General features: G+C 45.0%; 1 protein-coding gene and 1 pseudogene across 1 annotated transcript; one reads left to right on the top strand and one right to left on the bottom strand.

The window, feature by feature from the left end:
- The first annotated feature begins 7,924 nt into the window (after nt 1-7,924).
- Nucleotides 7,925-10,843, top strand: LOC103997278 (heat stress transcription factor A-4b-like; annotated as a pseudogene).
- A 1,694-nt stretch (nt 10,844-12,537) lies between these two features.
- Nucleotides 12,538-13,780, bottom strand: LOC135649750 (transcription repressor OFP1-like). Its single transcript, XM_065168500.1, has one exon. The coding sequence runs from the start codon at nt 13,541-13,543 to the stop codon at nt 12,707-12,709; it is 837 nt and encodes a 278-aa protein (XP_065024572.1). The 5' UTR covers nt 13,544-13,780; the 3' UTR covers nt 12,538-12,706.
- Nucleotides 13,781-14,896: the final 1,116 nt, after the last annotated feature.

Genomic DNA, 14,896 nt, shown 5'->3' with positions numbered 1-14,896 from the left:
GGGTGTGGTCGTCGTTCGGCATCGACTACTGGTGGCGCCGTCCCCCAAGTGCGCCGGGTGCACGTGCGGCGACGGAGGTGGGGATGTGAGAGAACCGTCAAAGTCGATCGGGGGTGGCGGGCCAAGCTGGGCGCTTTTTTCTTCTTCGTCGTCGTCGTCTTCCCACTTCCCCGTCGCACGCGGCATGGGTGGTGGTGCGGAGTCAAAGGTGGCGGGTCCCGCTGACGCTTGGGGACGGAGTCACGTGTTCTTATCTTGTCGTTCTCAATAATGTCAAAAACACAAAAAAAAAAAAGGGTCATATTTTAGGGAGAATTCTTTTTAATTTAAGTTTTTTACTCTTTATTTTTATTTAATTGGGAGATCTTACTACAACGATAAGGTTGCTTTATAGATCTCCGATTGAAAGGAGTTAGTGCATGTGATACGTTTTTATTTATTTATTATAATATATTTAGTTTTATATTTAAATATTTTATCTGAAAAAAAATATTTAATATTAAGATTTTACGTAATGATAGTCCCTTAATTGATTTTTACCTGGAAGCATCTTATTTTTTATAATTGGACAGAAATATATTTCATCTTTCATCGATTATTATTGGCACTATCATCGTATTCTCTTTTTTTTTTTTTTTTTTTCTTCGTCACCGGTTCTTTGAGAAGATAGAAGGTGCCCGATGAAGATACCAGTTGATACGGCATATTTTGGACCCCGGACACATCACAGCTAATGCCACACGCCAAGTCAGAATCGTACCAAGAAGCTGTTCCGCATGTCCCGTCTCGAGATCTCGGGGTGGTGCCATCTGACGCTGCTCCGCACGTCCCGGGACAACGATAGGTCAGAAGTGTCGTCCCATCCCTCGAGGGTTAACGGTCACGTCAAATCGACGCGCTACCGACCCTCGTGCAATGGTATAAAGCTCCTGGCCGACCTCCGGCCAAGGAGGGAGAGACATAAAAAAAAAACAATCCACCCACTTGCTCGTTAGAGGGGCTAAAGCCGGGGATCACCTGGCGAGAGCCATTTTTTGCAGGCGAATGACCACCCGCAAGCGGTGAGCATCTCAACCCAGAGGATGCCATCCACTGCGTAACGGAGAGCTGTCAATCGGCCCAGATCTCGACCAACGCCAATCAGCACGATCACCTCATCATCCAGCTCACTCTACATAAAGCTCCCGACATCGATCCGCGAATCTAGCCGTACTGACTCATCAACCACGATATATTTGTTCGCAAACATCGGTGATAGAAACAATCCCTCTACACGAGTGCATCATATATTTTTACATAAAATATCTATTATATTTTTAACACGAAAAACTAAGTTCGATCGGAGAAAATATCTATAAAACTTAAATCCCAAATTGTGTTTGATTGGATGGGATAGTTTGTGCGAGTCAAATTGTGCTCAAAGAATCACCAGTTAATTGTTACAAGCAATTGCAATCGCCATCAATCGACGTCGAGGAAGATAAATCCCCATCTGTTCTCATGCATTCCCACGTGATCCCCCCACGCCATGTAGATATAAATTGCACGTCTTTTACATCTCGGTGGGGCCCGACAAAGTGGCCTTCGATTCGAAATATAGATATTATTTCACGTATGTCCTAATCGACATTGAAAATTTTCGAATCCCTTCGGACATCAAATCTTATCCGCATCACGATACATTTCAATAGATTTTTGTAGATATCAAGTCAATTCATAGAGTGAGGAGGTATCGATTAAATACCGAGATTGAGAAAAGTATGTAATGGAGGTATTGGCCGTATCATTATTTTCTCATCATCCAAGTGAGGCAAAGTAAACGGAGAGTAGCTACGGCTTGTTCATCACAGTGCAGGATTGGGCGTGTTCAAACCACAGCATCTTCTCCTTCGTCGCAACACTCGATTCCTACGACAGATTCCCAGCGTGAATGCACTTTAGCTTTGATCCACCACGGCAGAGAAGGGGAGACAGGAAGTCTACTTGACTCTGCTACAGACGAGAGAAGAAACGTGTCGTGTGGGATTTAGGTTGAGACTTTTTGGATTCTCTTCTGAACACACCCGCTACTCGGAAATAGAAACATTGAACTGAAGGTTGTGATGATTAGAACGAGAAGAGACTCGGATGGGATCAAATATTTTCTATCATTTTGAGCGAGTTATTATATAATCTTTCTTTGGGAATTAGTTTGCTTCTGTTAGATTCGATCAAAGTGTTTTGCTGGATATATTAATCGAAACAAGAGCTTAAAGACTCAGCAGCGGAAAGCTACTTTGGTCCAATGAGTTCATGTAGAAGAAGAGGTGGTGAAGACTTGGGCACGACCCTTCCACCGTCTTGTCACGGACAAACTTCTGAACAAGATGTTGGATATAATGCTTATGTGTGTCCGTGTCTTTTGGGCATGTTCATGCCTTGTACAGCATAGAGAGGGGCAGCCGAATGCTTCAAAGTCCCATTTGAGTTAGGTTGGTGGCCTCTTTAGGCTTGTAAATAAAGGTTGTGTCATGTGGACACGTGCGAGAGCTTTTCGGTCTATAATGGACCATTTTACCCTTTGTTATGCCACTGTTCAGAGCTTGTAAAGTCTGTTTGTAATTTGCATTGTCTATAAAGTATTTTTCGGAGATGTTTGCTTGTGGATCCCGATTGAGGCGTTCTCTCTAACCCGTTCTCTCTTTTGGTGGTCCTAAAGGACAATGGGAGGCTTCGGGGAGGCTGACCTTTGCGGACGGACACGCAAGGGTACCGCACGACTTAGGCAAAACCAGCTAAGTCCGTGTCATATGGTATCAGAGTCAGGTTAAGCACTCATAGAAACACTTAGCATGCAAACGTGGGGGACCTAGCGGGGCTGCGTTGAGGGCAGTCAGCACACGCGCGACCGTTTGGGGGAAAACGAGCATGGAGATGTAGGGAAAAGGAGTCGCTCAGAGGAGCGGGCATCTGAGATTGACATTCAGAGGAATGGCCAACCCTTCGCGCAAGAGGCACCACGAGAACAGGCAAGCTTGGAAGAATGTGGAGCGCACAAAGGTTGGGATGGCTGAGTTTGAGCTACGGCTCAACGTTGACAACCATACTTGATAGTGCTCAAGGCAAGCGAGGCGCTTGGTAAAGGACGAGACCATCCAAGGTGGAATGAGTTGCTCAACGACCAAAAGAGTTATGCAAAGCTCACAGAGGTGAGGGGAATTGCTAACTCGAAGAATTTGGTACTCATGCATGGGCTTGTATGCGGACGATGGAATGTTCGTGGCCATCCCAAGGCGACCGAAACTCGGCGCCATGGAGCATTGAAACTTTCTCTTCGACATGTGAAGGATACGTCCGTAGGAGGCTGAAGTGTGCAATGAGTTCAGCATGTTGCTAGGCCTTGAGGGGTGCAGCGGGGGCTGTATTGACGGGGAGTCGCAATCTAGCAAGTGTGTTTGCAGGAGGCAGAACAATGCATAGTTTGTTCAGCAGATCGGAGTAGTCCAAGGGGATGGTGGTCTCCGAAACGAAGAGAGATATTGCTCCAATGGGACAGTTATCCAGGAGGGATAAGTCCCGGCTCTCCAGAGGGAGAATCATGCGAGACGGACCTCACAAGTTGAGAAGGAGTACCTCAACAAACAACAACTCCACGAAGCTCGATGGATTGAGCAAGCGGCGAGGAGTCGTCGCATGATCTCGCTCGAGAGAATGCATTGGTGGATACATTGCGAGATCAAGTGGGGGAGCGACCTGAAGCAACTTAAATGAAGGCACACTTGGAGTCGATGTGGAGATCGGACTCAAGGGAGGGCTGACCCGTGGAATGGTGGGAGCGAGGGCCACCATCGACTCAATGCGAAAACGAGGAGCGGAGCAACTTGGGTGTAACTTGGCGAAGTTCCCAAGCCGTATGAAGGGAGCCAGCAGAGAAGTTGGAACATGGAGCAGAGGCACAGTGCTTTTCTTAGACAGAGGTCAAGGACATGAGCTCTTGCAGAGGCAAGAGCAGGATCATGTTGTTCCATGGGTCCTTTATTCTGACGGAGTGGACTCATCTTGCATGGTGCCAAAGACGAAGGGAGCTTCTGGGCACATGCACCTTATCTCGGAGGAGCATTTGATGGAGGAACTAAGGCGACTCAATTTGCAGAGGCGAAGTTGGGTTCAGAAGGCCTTAGCACAGGGCAAGAGGACGCAGAGGCGGGTACTCTTGAAGAATATGCCATAGTGTTGCCATTCGAGTTGCTATGAAGGAAGTGGTGCACAGCGGAGATTGTGTTGGTAGGGGCAGAGGCCTAGGATCCAGACAATGGTGCACAAATTACAATGAAGTCGGTGGACTTCGGGAGCTACTAGGCGACGGACTGTCCTAGAGCGGTGCTTCATCTAGGTGTGACCCAAGAGTGGGTGGATGAAGGTCGATTGCCAAAGGAGCGAACAAAATCGAAGGTGGAGGAGACCCTGCGATGTATTGGCAGAGGCCACATATGGAGGGTTCACAATTCGAGTTTATTCCACAAGGATCAGAATGCAATGGAGATGTCACCAAGAGGCGACATGGTGCGGCGGATCGTGGTGGAACAGTTCGTGGCAATGCGATACACACTACATTGTCCCGTGAGGGATGAGATCATATGGAGGTATGATCGGGAGCTACTGGGAGCTCCGCTTTGGTGAACAACACGACAGCAAGAAGGGCTATGGATTCAAGGAGTGAAGGCCATGGTACCACAGAGGCGGGTCTTCCGGGCGTGCACCGAATTTTGCATCGGATGAAAACCTTGGTCATAAGCATATGGGGGCTGGGTTCCACCAAGAGAAAAGTTTGAATGGAAGTACCAGTGAGTTCCATGGGAGGGACTTGATCATGCAGAGGTATGATCGAAGCAGCTGGAGAGTTGGACTGCTCCAGAGCTCATATTCGCTTAAGGGAGCCCGACAAGTCAGAGGACAAGGTCGAGTAAGCGAACGTTGCTACCAAGGAAGCTAAGGAAAACAGAATTGGTGCAAACCCTACAACGTGATGACAGAGGCCACGCATGGGAGTTGCAGTCTGTCTTTCCATCGACCAAACAAACTGCTTGGAGAACACAGAGGTGTTGAAGCAGGGGGTCGAAAGGGGCGAGGAAGCGACGACGAGTCCAGAGGGACTTAGCTACCCAAAATCAAGCATCAGTTAGAATGGAGGTGGACTCAGAGGAGTGCCACGGAAACATATCTACTGATCGTGAAGAAAAGGGATGCAGATGCGAGGCGACGGATAGTAGTGCCATGGGCATGGCAGCGCCATGGTACCGCAGAGGCGGGACTTCCGTAAAAGTCATTGATCCCTTGCTCTCATGGAGGGAGAGCGTTTGGTCGTGAAAGGGGCCGAGGAGGTGGAGTATGCAGAGGCAATCTCCAAGTACCGAGACAAGGCTGAAGGGCAGAGGCCAAGAAACTTCGTAAGATCGGTGTCAACAAGTTTTTCATCAAGATAGCCGTAAGTGAAGGACTTCGGGTCATGCAAGAGTGCACGACCAAGGAACGAAGCAGGCAGTACGCGGTGCTGTACCTTTGCTACTTAGTGGAGTAGGCGGCAGGGTTGATGGAGAAGACGGTACAATCCCAGAGGCGACCTCATCTATTAGAGAATTACTCCAAGTTGGGGTGAAAACTTCTCGCATTCCAGAAGTTCGATGGCATTGAGAAAGTGAATCACAGTAGCTAACTCAACGCAAGGAGTGCAAACACTTCAAGTGCTTCAGAAGTGTGAGCAAAGAGCAGGCGAAGGCCAGTAACCAGCTCGATGCATGAAGTACAACCTCAAGGAGGCGAGCGAAGTCAAGTAACCTTTGCCTTCTCAACTCTTAAGAGAATGGGCGAAACCGAGTACCCCAATTCTCTTATCTATCCAGCAGAGGAGCTCTGCACAAGTTCAAAGACCCTTCGAAGATAATGGAAGACAATAGTTGTCAAATCCTCACCAATGGTGATCAGTGCTACTGAGAGTAGATTGTCCGCTTCATTTCCCAACGAAATGCCAATCGAAAGCGGAAGTGATGCGAACCTACTTGGATGCGACAATTAATTGAGAGAAGAGTCAATGAGCAGATTTTGTGGAGGAAGGACCCAAAACTTCAGAAGTTTGCGAGGTGATGCTCGTTAAAGCTCCAACAAGCATCCACCCAGTTCAAGCAGCATGTGGAAATTTTGAGAGACTGGCGCAGTAAGGATGGTCTTTTCCTTCATTTGGTGGATCCGCAGGAATCAACGAGGATCAACACAACTCAGCCAACCCCACACCAGAGTCAGTCATTGGCGAGTTGAAGCAGCATGGCGGATCAAAGGTTCGACTACTCAAAAACAGCAGCAGAGAGCAGCTGGAAGCCAGAAGGTGCATTGCAGCTGGAGCGGAAGATTGAAGACTCAGCAAAGGCGAAGAGTTGCAGTGTTCACAAAGGCTTCGACGAGGACGTCGAAGGGATAAGTGGGGGAGAATGTCATGGACAAACTTCTGAACAAGATGTTGGATGTAATGCTTATGTGTGTCCGTGTCTTTTGGGTATGTTCATGCCTTGTACAACATAGAGAGGGGCGGCCGAAGGCTTCAAAGTTCCATTTGAGTTAGGTTGGTGGCCTCTTTAGGCTTGTAAATAAAGGTTGTGTCATGTGGACACGTGCGAGAGCTTTTCGGTCTGTAATGGACCATTTTACCCTTTGTTGTGCCACTGTTTAGAGCTTGTAAAGTCTGTTTGTAATTTGCATTGTCTATAAAGTGTTTTTCGGAGATGTTTGCTTGTGGATCCCGATTGAGGCATTCTCTCTAACCCGTTCTCTCTTTTGGTGGTCCTAAGGGACAATGGGAGGCTTCGGGGAGGCTGACCTTTGCGGACGAACACGCAAGGGTGCCGCACGACTTAGGCAAAACCAACTAAGTCCGTGTCAGTCCGTCGCACTCCTCCACACCATCAATCCTTTTTGGCTGTAAAAAAGATGAGAAGCTTATGCGACATCTTCCACCAGTCTCTGCTTCCTTCGCACCCATGCAATCGGCTGCTCCTCGAGGCTGTGATTGCCTTTAATTAGCAAATGGATTAGTAGTATGTGACAATGCAATAAATGAAAGAAAGAAGACATAGTCATCACGAGAAATCAAATCATACGATCATAGTATTATAAAATACTATCATACTATACCGGACTATGTTTAATATTTTAATTTTTTATATTTTAAAAAATTATATTGATATCCTTATACATCTAATTCTATTTCTCCTCGGACTCTATCTCATCATCAGTAGAAACAATATTAGAAAATGGATAAAAAAATTTCGATCTTTACGTACAAAAATATTAATTACATGGAATGATAACTTTTGTGAAAACTTTGTTATTCTCCCTCCGACTTCATTATCCTCTCGGACAATCTACCCAATAGTGACGTTTGTGATGATCCTCATCTCCTCCACCGTTTTATTTCTCTCGCTTCGCTATACTTCCATTCGATTTTACTATCCTCTCAATAGCCTATACTTTCATTTCTCCTACTTCGTTTATCATGCTCAACGCCTCTAGCTTCGTATAAGATCGGTGACTCTTTACTAATGATGAGGATCGAAATTTTTTTTTTAGTATAATTTATGTATGTGATAATACATGTAATATTTTTCATTAGTAGAGTCGATAATGTGAGGAGAAATAAAATTAAATGATTCACTTTCGTAAGTATAAGAATTTTAATATAATTTTTTATTTTATAATTATAAGGATATTAATATAAATTTTTAAAATATAATTAAAAAAGTAATTATAATATTTTTGAGAGACTTTTAAAATAATAATTTAAAAAAAAATAAAAATAAACTTTAGTATTTATTTTTTGTGAAACCCATTAGCCAATAATTGACGAGGAAAAAACAAAGCCGACAAATGTCAAGGCTGCATAAAAGACAGAAAGAGGGAGAGAATAATGTACGTTCGTCAAATACATGTAGACTACTCGTATGCCTGAAAATTATTCTAAAAAATAAACAGAAAAATAATTTATTTCCGAGGTTTTGCTTGTTCTTGCCTGCTTCTTCTAGAAAATTCCGGCGACTTGGAGCCAACCGTACACAGTCGTGGACTCCTCCGGAAGAACACCGGGGAGCTCGATCTCTCGCATCGCCGAGCGCGAGAAAGAGAGTATCAGGTCAAAGGTTGATCCTTCTTTTGGTTTCCGCGCTCGTCGTCTTGTAGGTGCGTAACAGAAGTTGTTTTTTCCTGTTCCTTTTCTCTTTATTGCTTCCTTTTGATCGTCGTCGGACCTTTCTGCAGATTACTCGCCGATGTCGCCTGCTTGGAGGTCGAATCCGGGCAAAAGGTTGTTCCCCTTGGCGCTTTGATCTTGAGAGGCGCGGTATCTACCGGGCTTGGAGGTCGAATAAAGAGGGAGCGGATCGATCGAGGTTGCTGACGGGGAGGCAGTTTCTTGGTTGATCTTTTGATGGAAGGATTCTATTTGCCCTAAGACTGATGGCAGGGATCATTTCATCGGTGCGGCCAGTAGGCTCACGATGAATTATTTGCTTTTGAGCGGTGGGCGTACCATCCGTGTGAGCTTCAAAAGATGCTTGTGTAAGGGAGACCCGGTGGACTTATAGCCCTTAGTTCCTATACTCCTCAACCAAGAGCACTGATAATCATTTAGTCCCGTATTGATTGAGGAGTATGATAACCAAGGGCTCAGAAGTCCACTGAGTCTTCCTTACCCTTAGATGTATCTTTTAGAGCTCACATGTTCCGATAGGACAAAATCGTACAAGTATGCCCATCGCCCAAAGCGGATAATTCCTCGCGAGTCTATGAGTCGCACCAATGGCCGACCGACCAAATAGTCCCTTATCAAATTGACGCTAGAAGAAGGGCCCGAGGACTGCACCTTGGTCGAGCAAACTCACTCCCGAGCCATGCACCTTGGCTTCCGAGCCTTATCAGGCAGGATGCTTTGAGTCCCTTCATATTGGCGGTTTTAGATTGGTTGATAGGGATGGAAGGCTCCCGACGAAGTTCGAATTCCCCCTCCCCATTCCTCACCAAGACGAATGAGATGGTGGACGACCTGTCGACGAACTCCATTGTTTCGTGGAGTCCCATTAACGCCGGTTTCGTGGTTTGGAAGCAGCTGGAGTTGCTAGGGATTTGCACCCAAGTCTTTCAAGCACAATAATTTCTCCAGCTTCGTCAGGCTGCTCAATACTCAACTGGAACAGTTCCAAGAGAAAGCCTCTCCCTTTTAACAGAAACCAGTAATTCTTGAATCGGAAATCACATCTCATATCCTGTTTGGTTAATTAGTGCAGCTTGATTGACCTTCCTACTTTACACTGGGTTTTGTTGGGATGATTTGTCTTGTGGAACGAACGATAAAGTTCATCAGTTCATAAATTTAACTTCTGCTTTCGAGCAAATTTTGATGCATCAATCTTGCTTCATGATCTATGTTCTTGAAATGGGAAAATGAGAATGTTATCTGTTGGGATCTTGCATATTTGAATATCTATCGGAAATGAATCAATTATGCAGGTGCTTTCTCACTGATCTGAATTTCCAAGTAGTTAGTTTCATGTGTATTAATCTATTATAAACATAGTTGTACGCTTTCTCGAGTGTCGGATATGTTTGTAGTAGTTATTTGTCCCAATATGACTGATTAGTATGCGTTCTTCTTTTGCCTTGACAATCTTCTGTGGTATGAACTGCTCGCTCTTTTCCATATGTGATTTGAAGAAGATAAAAATTTTCATGTTGTGCCTTCCAGGGTTTCAGAAAGGTTGACCCTGATCGGTGGGAGTTTGCAAATGACGATTTCAAATGAGAACAAAAGCATCTATTGAAAAACATATATCGACGCAAGCCGGTACATAGCCATTCACTGCACAACCAGGGCAACTCCTCGGGACCTCGGCGAAAGCTGAAAAACAGGAGCTCAAAGAGGAGATTGAGAGGCGTGGGCAAGAAAAGCATAAGCTTTTTAATGAGCTTCAGAAGCATACAAAGCAACAGCATGGAATGGAGCACCTAATGCAGTCTTTAGAGGAGTCGTTTTGGAAAACCGACGGAGAGGTCTGATGCCCTTCTTGACACAAATCATGCAGAAACCTCGGTTCCTTTCTAACTTTATTCAACATTCTGATCCTCACAGCAAGAAAAGAAGATTGCAGAAAATTGATTTTTTTTAATGGGGATACCACATCTGAAGATAACCAGATTGCATCTCTCCAGCCCATTGTAGGAGAAAAATCAGACATTGTGCCATTGCAAACACTTGACATGGAACCATTCGAGAAGATGGAATCATCCTTGAATTCGTTGGAGAAATGGAGACCAATGCAAATTTGCAACTGTCGTTGCCTCCTTGTTCACCTGCTCGGGAGATATTCATTCGTCTCCGGAGATAGCTAGAGTCTACTAGTTATGTAGAGACTCGTGATATTTCTGCAACTGAAATGCAAACAGCTTCACGGAGCAAGGTTTCTTAGATAGATGCGAATTCAGAACCTGCTGCTAACGCGGCTGATTCATCAAGAGATCGAGCTACAGGTACTACAACAAACGGTGCCCATGGCGGTGATTGATGTTTTCTGGGAACAATTTCTTACAGAGAACCCAGGTTCTTCTGATATGATGTCCAGTCACAAAGAAGAGATTCAGATGAAACACAAAGGGAAAGAGTGCAGGAAAACATATGGTGGAGAAGGAAAAATGTCAATCACCTTGCAGAAAAGATGGGGAATCTCACTTCAGAAGAGAAAACCTGATGTTAGTTATTTTTTCAGTTATAATTGTGGTAGGATCTATATTTGATTTGATAGTGGTACCACCGACGGTAGCATATGAATCATTGTGTTGCCAGTACAATTATTTTGTTTGCATGAGGTGGTTTTCTTACTAGTACCTTTTTTCATTTATTATAAATATGCATGATGGCATCAAATCAAGAAATAGCTTCTAAAATCATTTCAGATCTTAGGCTATGCACCCTCATTTTGACTCAATTTTATTCAATAATTGTATTCCTTTTCCATGCATGTTTTACATGGCTAATTTATGTTAACTTCTTTAAATCATTAGATGAAGTCTATTCGAAACGAATTTAGAGTACATATTTTTTTGCATTCATGTCAACCGTATTAATCTTTGTATGTCTGCTTATGACATAAAAAGAGGGTCATTTTCTGGTACTATCTTGATATTGTTTTTCATGCTATAAGTAACTAAAATTCTCTGGAGTATCTGCAGTATTGCACCTTGCTGGTATCATTTGGCAAAATGTATATTTGTGGAGATTATGCTGCTGTTGTCAGACACATTTAGAACTATTCTTTTTTATCATAATAGGTTTGTCCCCAGAATAAATGTATTAGTGAAAGCTCTAAATATGCTCAGATCAAACAAGTCAACCTGTTGAGCCACTGATCTTGTAGACCGTATGTGGTTTGGCTCGCTCTTGGGCCTGGCACCTAAAAGAAAGCTGGTATTATTGTTGAAAATCAACGACTTGGACGGTTTAATTATTAAGTTGCTTGGTTCTTTGGTTTCCATGTGCAAAATTTAATATGTTCCTTGTATTTAAAAATTATACACATAGTTTGGTACGGATCCAGATATTGTTTATTCATAATTGCATCTACAGTAGTTTAGTTTAAGATAAACCTAGAATTACCTCGTCAAATGTATCTTTGCATTTCGCAAATTTGTTCAAACTGAAACATATTTCTTCTAATTGTTTGATATGAATTTTCATCTTATGAACTGAATATTTGTTTTCTGTTCTGTAAAGTCCATAGTGTTTGTTGTTGCCTTCAGGTGCATCTTTGCACAGTGAGTCCTAGTCTGTTTAATCTTTTACAGAGCTATAGAACTTACTGTCATTGTTCTCTGTGAAATGCCATTGAAGAAGTATGCATATTGATGTTGGTAAGACTTGTTGAAAAGAAAGAATTGACTTGTTTAGATCTTTTGAACTATTTTTTTTCCAAGGATTCTGTACTTATTTAAAAGATACAAGAGTTTTCATGCCTATTGATCAAGTTTGCAGGTAATGTTTTCCCTATGTTGCAGGAGACCAACATCCAGTAAACAACTTCATAGTTGTCATTATCCTCATTGCTTACCCAATGCCAGAGAGAGAGAGAGAGAGAGATGGTAAAATTGCTTGACCTTTTTTTTACTACCAAATAGATATCTCACTTGCTAGTTTTTCCCTGTTTCTTCCATACATCATTTCTCTATAACTACATGCTCTTTGCAAACATTCAAGAATGTCATCCTTCAGTGTTCATGTCAGCCTCAGAATGACTCATTTTCATTAGAGGTTCTCCTTATTAGTGAACATTAGCAAGTGCCCAAAGACTTAATTTTTTTTTTGCTCAGGATAGATGCCAATTTTAAGGTTACTTGGTGAATTGTACTTGGGATACTTGATAACAGAGACTGGCTACATTTGTTATAGTAGTAATATTAGTGATAGCATGTACTATATTGTGTAGGTAATGTTAATTTTATTCATACCAACAAGCAATGTATATCCTAATAATCTATATAGCTTCTTTTATAGCCTCAATTAAATTGTTCTGTCGTTCACAGCGGCATAGTCCAACACATAAATAGCAGAGAAAAGTGTCTTTATTGACATCTAATTATAGAGAAAATACAGCGGCAATTGAGATCCGACGGTGATCGATGCGGGGAGAAGGATTCATCAACGCCGTCGATTGGACTCGTGGGCGAGCCGCTCCAGGTTGAGCTCGAACCAGACCTGGCGGAACACCTTGACGATCACGTCGTGGTGCTCGTCCGAGTTGAGCGCGAGGTAGCACGCGAGCAGGCTCTCCATCTCCTCCGGCCGTCCGAGACCCTTCTCACATATCATCTCCACCATCGATTCCCTGAAGTCCCTCTGCGGGTCGGACGAGCACTTCACCACCGCGAACCTCTCCAGACCCCTCCTCGCCACCTCCTCCTCCCGCTTCCTCCTTGACGCCGCCCTCATCCTCTCCACCTCCTCCGCCCTCACCGCCGCCGTGCGAGGCGAGCGGACCCTGACCTTGGCCCTGTGCCGGATCTTCCCGGTGAACGATCGCCGCGGGAGGCCATCCCGCGCGTCAGGATCCGCTCGCTGGTCCGAAGCATATCCTGCCGTGGTTCGCGCGCTACGCCGCCTCCGCGGCCGCGGGGTCGCCGGCCGTGGCCGAGATCGCATCCCGAAGCATCGGTCCCCGAGTCCGACTCGGCCCACCGCCTCGAGAAGGGAATTATATGCCCGAGGGTGAGCTCGAGGTCGCCCACGGAGTGATGCCTGGCGGACCGGCGGCGCGCCCTCACGGGAGCAATCCTGGGTCGGAGGACGCCGGCGTCGTCCCAGACGGACAGGCGGCGGGGAACGGGCGGGGGGAAGCGGGCGGCGGGGGAGAAGGAGAGATGGGCGGAGCGGGGGCTGGGGTCGGGCGGGTGAGGTGAAGGCGGAGGAGCGAAGACGGCGTCGCGTGCCGCAGCGGCGGTTGCAATGCCTCGCTTCGGCTTGAGTTTCGCCAACCATGAGGAGAAGGAAAAGCTCGAGGTATGCTTGTTGTTCTTCTTCTCATTCTTTTTCCCCTCTTGCTTTCGTCGTTCTTCTTGTTCTTGTTGATGCTGCTGTCGATTTCTTCTCCACTTCATCTTCTCGATCATCGTGGTCTGAATTCTGATGGGGGTAGGCCGGTAGAATTAAGGAGAGAAAGTAGTCGCGAATCGGTTAGAAAGAGAGAGGGAGGGAGGGGTGAAGGTGGCGGTTATGTGAATCGTGGGGGAGGGAGGGGGGTGGGTTTGGTAGTGGTGTTTGAAAGAAAGTGGCGGACTGGGAGTGACCGGGGACCGACCGCGCCTGCGATTGGCGAGAGGTGACTTTACCGAACCTTTCACACCTTCTTTTCCGGTTCTATCGACAGACCGTACGACTGGCGAGAATCGAAGAGGAAACCGCAGACAAACGTTTTGCGTTTCCTTTGTCGCTTTCGTCGTCCCAGTTTGAATATTAACCCCGCCACTGCACCTTTCCGGCCTTCTCTTTTTACATGCTTCATATAATAACGTTACTGCTGGCAGGCACGCGTGTCCACGTGGAATATATTTGATTTTATGTTACAATATTTATCATATTCATATGAAACTTTTTCATGTCTCACCGATTACATTTGAATAGATTCAAGACATACTCGAGTAAATCTAAGAAGACCCTTCCGGGCCTATTTCTTGTCCATTGTCGGACCGGATCTGATGTTACTCGATGCCAACTTAGGTGCCTTTAATTGTGTTTCATTTTCGTTTTTATTGAACCTTGGGGCCATTTTGCTCTCACAAAACCAAACAGCTTTTGGGCTGAATTGGGCTTCCAATCGGTCGTAGATGAGATACTCAGTAAGTGTCTATATTCGTGTCAGACACCCTCAAACACATAGGATAAGTTAACGATGTTGGCGAATAAAATTTGTTTGTCTTCATGTGGCTACACATTATCCGAGTTCTTTCCCGTCCATGCACGTAAGATTTCCTTGGAAAGGCTGGAGAGTCACACACAACACCCTCTTATCATCCAAACAAAGCTAATCCGCTACTTTCATGTCCTATTCCTACCTTTTGAGAGATGCGGATGGATTGGAAGATTTGGACCTCCTTGTGTCTCTAATATGCTCGTCCTCCAACCTCAACTCTACCCCCCTACAAGTCATGAGTGTGATGTCTGTGTTGAGATGTTCTGATGCTCATCACACAGTTGACCGAGTCCTTTATTTTTTTTTTCTGTAAACTATTTAATTTAATGGATGTAATATAAATGTTTTCTAGGAAATTGTGAGGGCAATGATGTGAGATAAAAAAAAACATCAATGCGGTCTATTATCCCTTGTGGGCTGAT

The sequence above is a fragment of the Musa acuminata genome, chromosome BXJ3-9, assembly GCF_036884655.1.
Source record: "Musa acuminata AAA Group cultivar baxijiao chromosome BXJ3-9, Cavendish_Baxijiao_AAA, whole genome shotgun sequence".
In the NCBI taxonomy this organism is placed as follows: Eukaryota; Viridiplantae; Streptophyta; class Magnoliopsida; order Zingiberales; family Musaceae; genus Musa; species Musa acuminata.
This window is presented reverse-complemented; position numbering and strand designations above follow the sequence as displayed.

Bases quoted from the DNA above. Each gene is read 5' to 3' on its own strand.
- LOC135649750 (XM_065168500.1), bottom strand. From the start codon at position 13,543: ATGGTTGGCGAAACTCAAGCCGAAGCGAGGCATTGCAACCGCCGCTGC.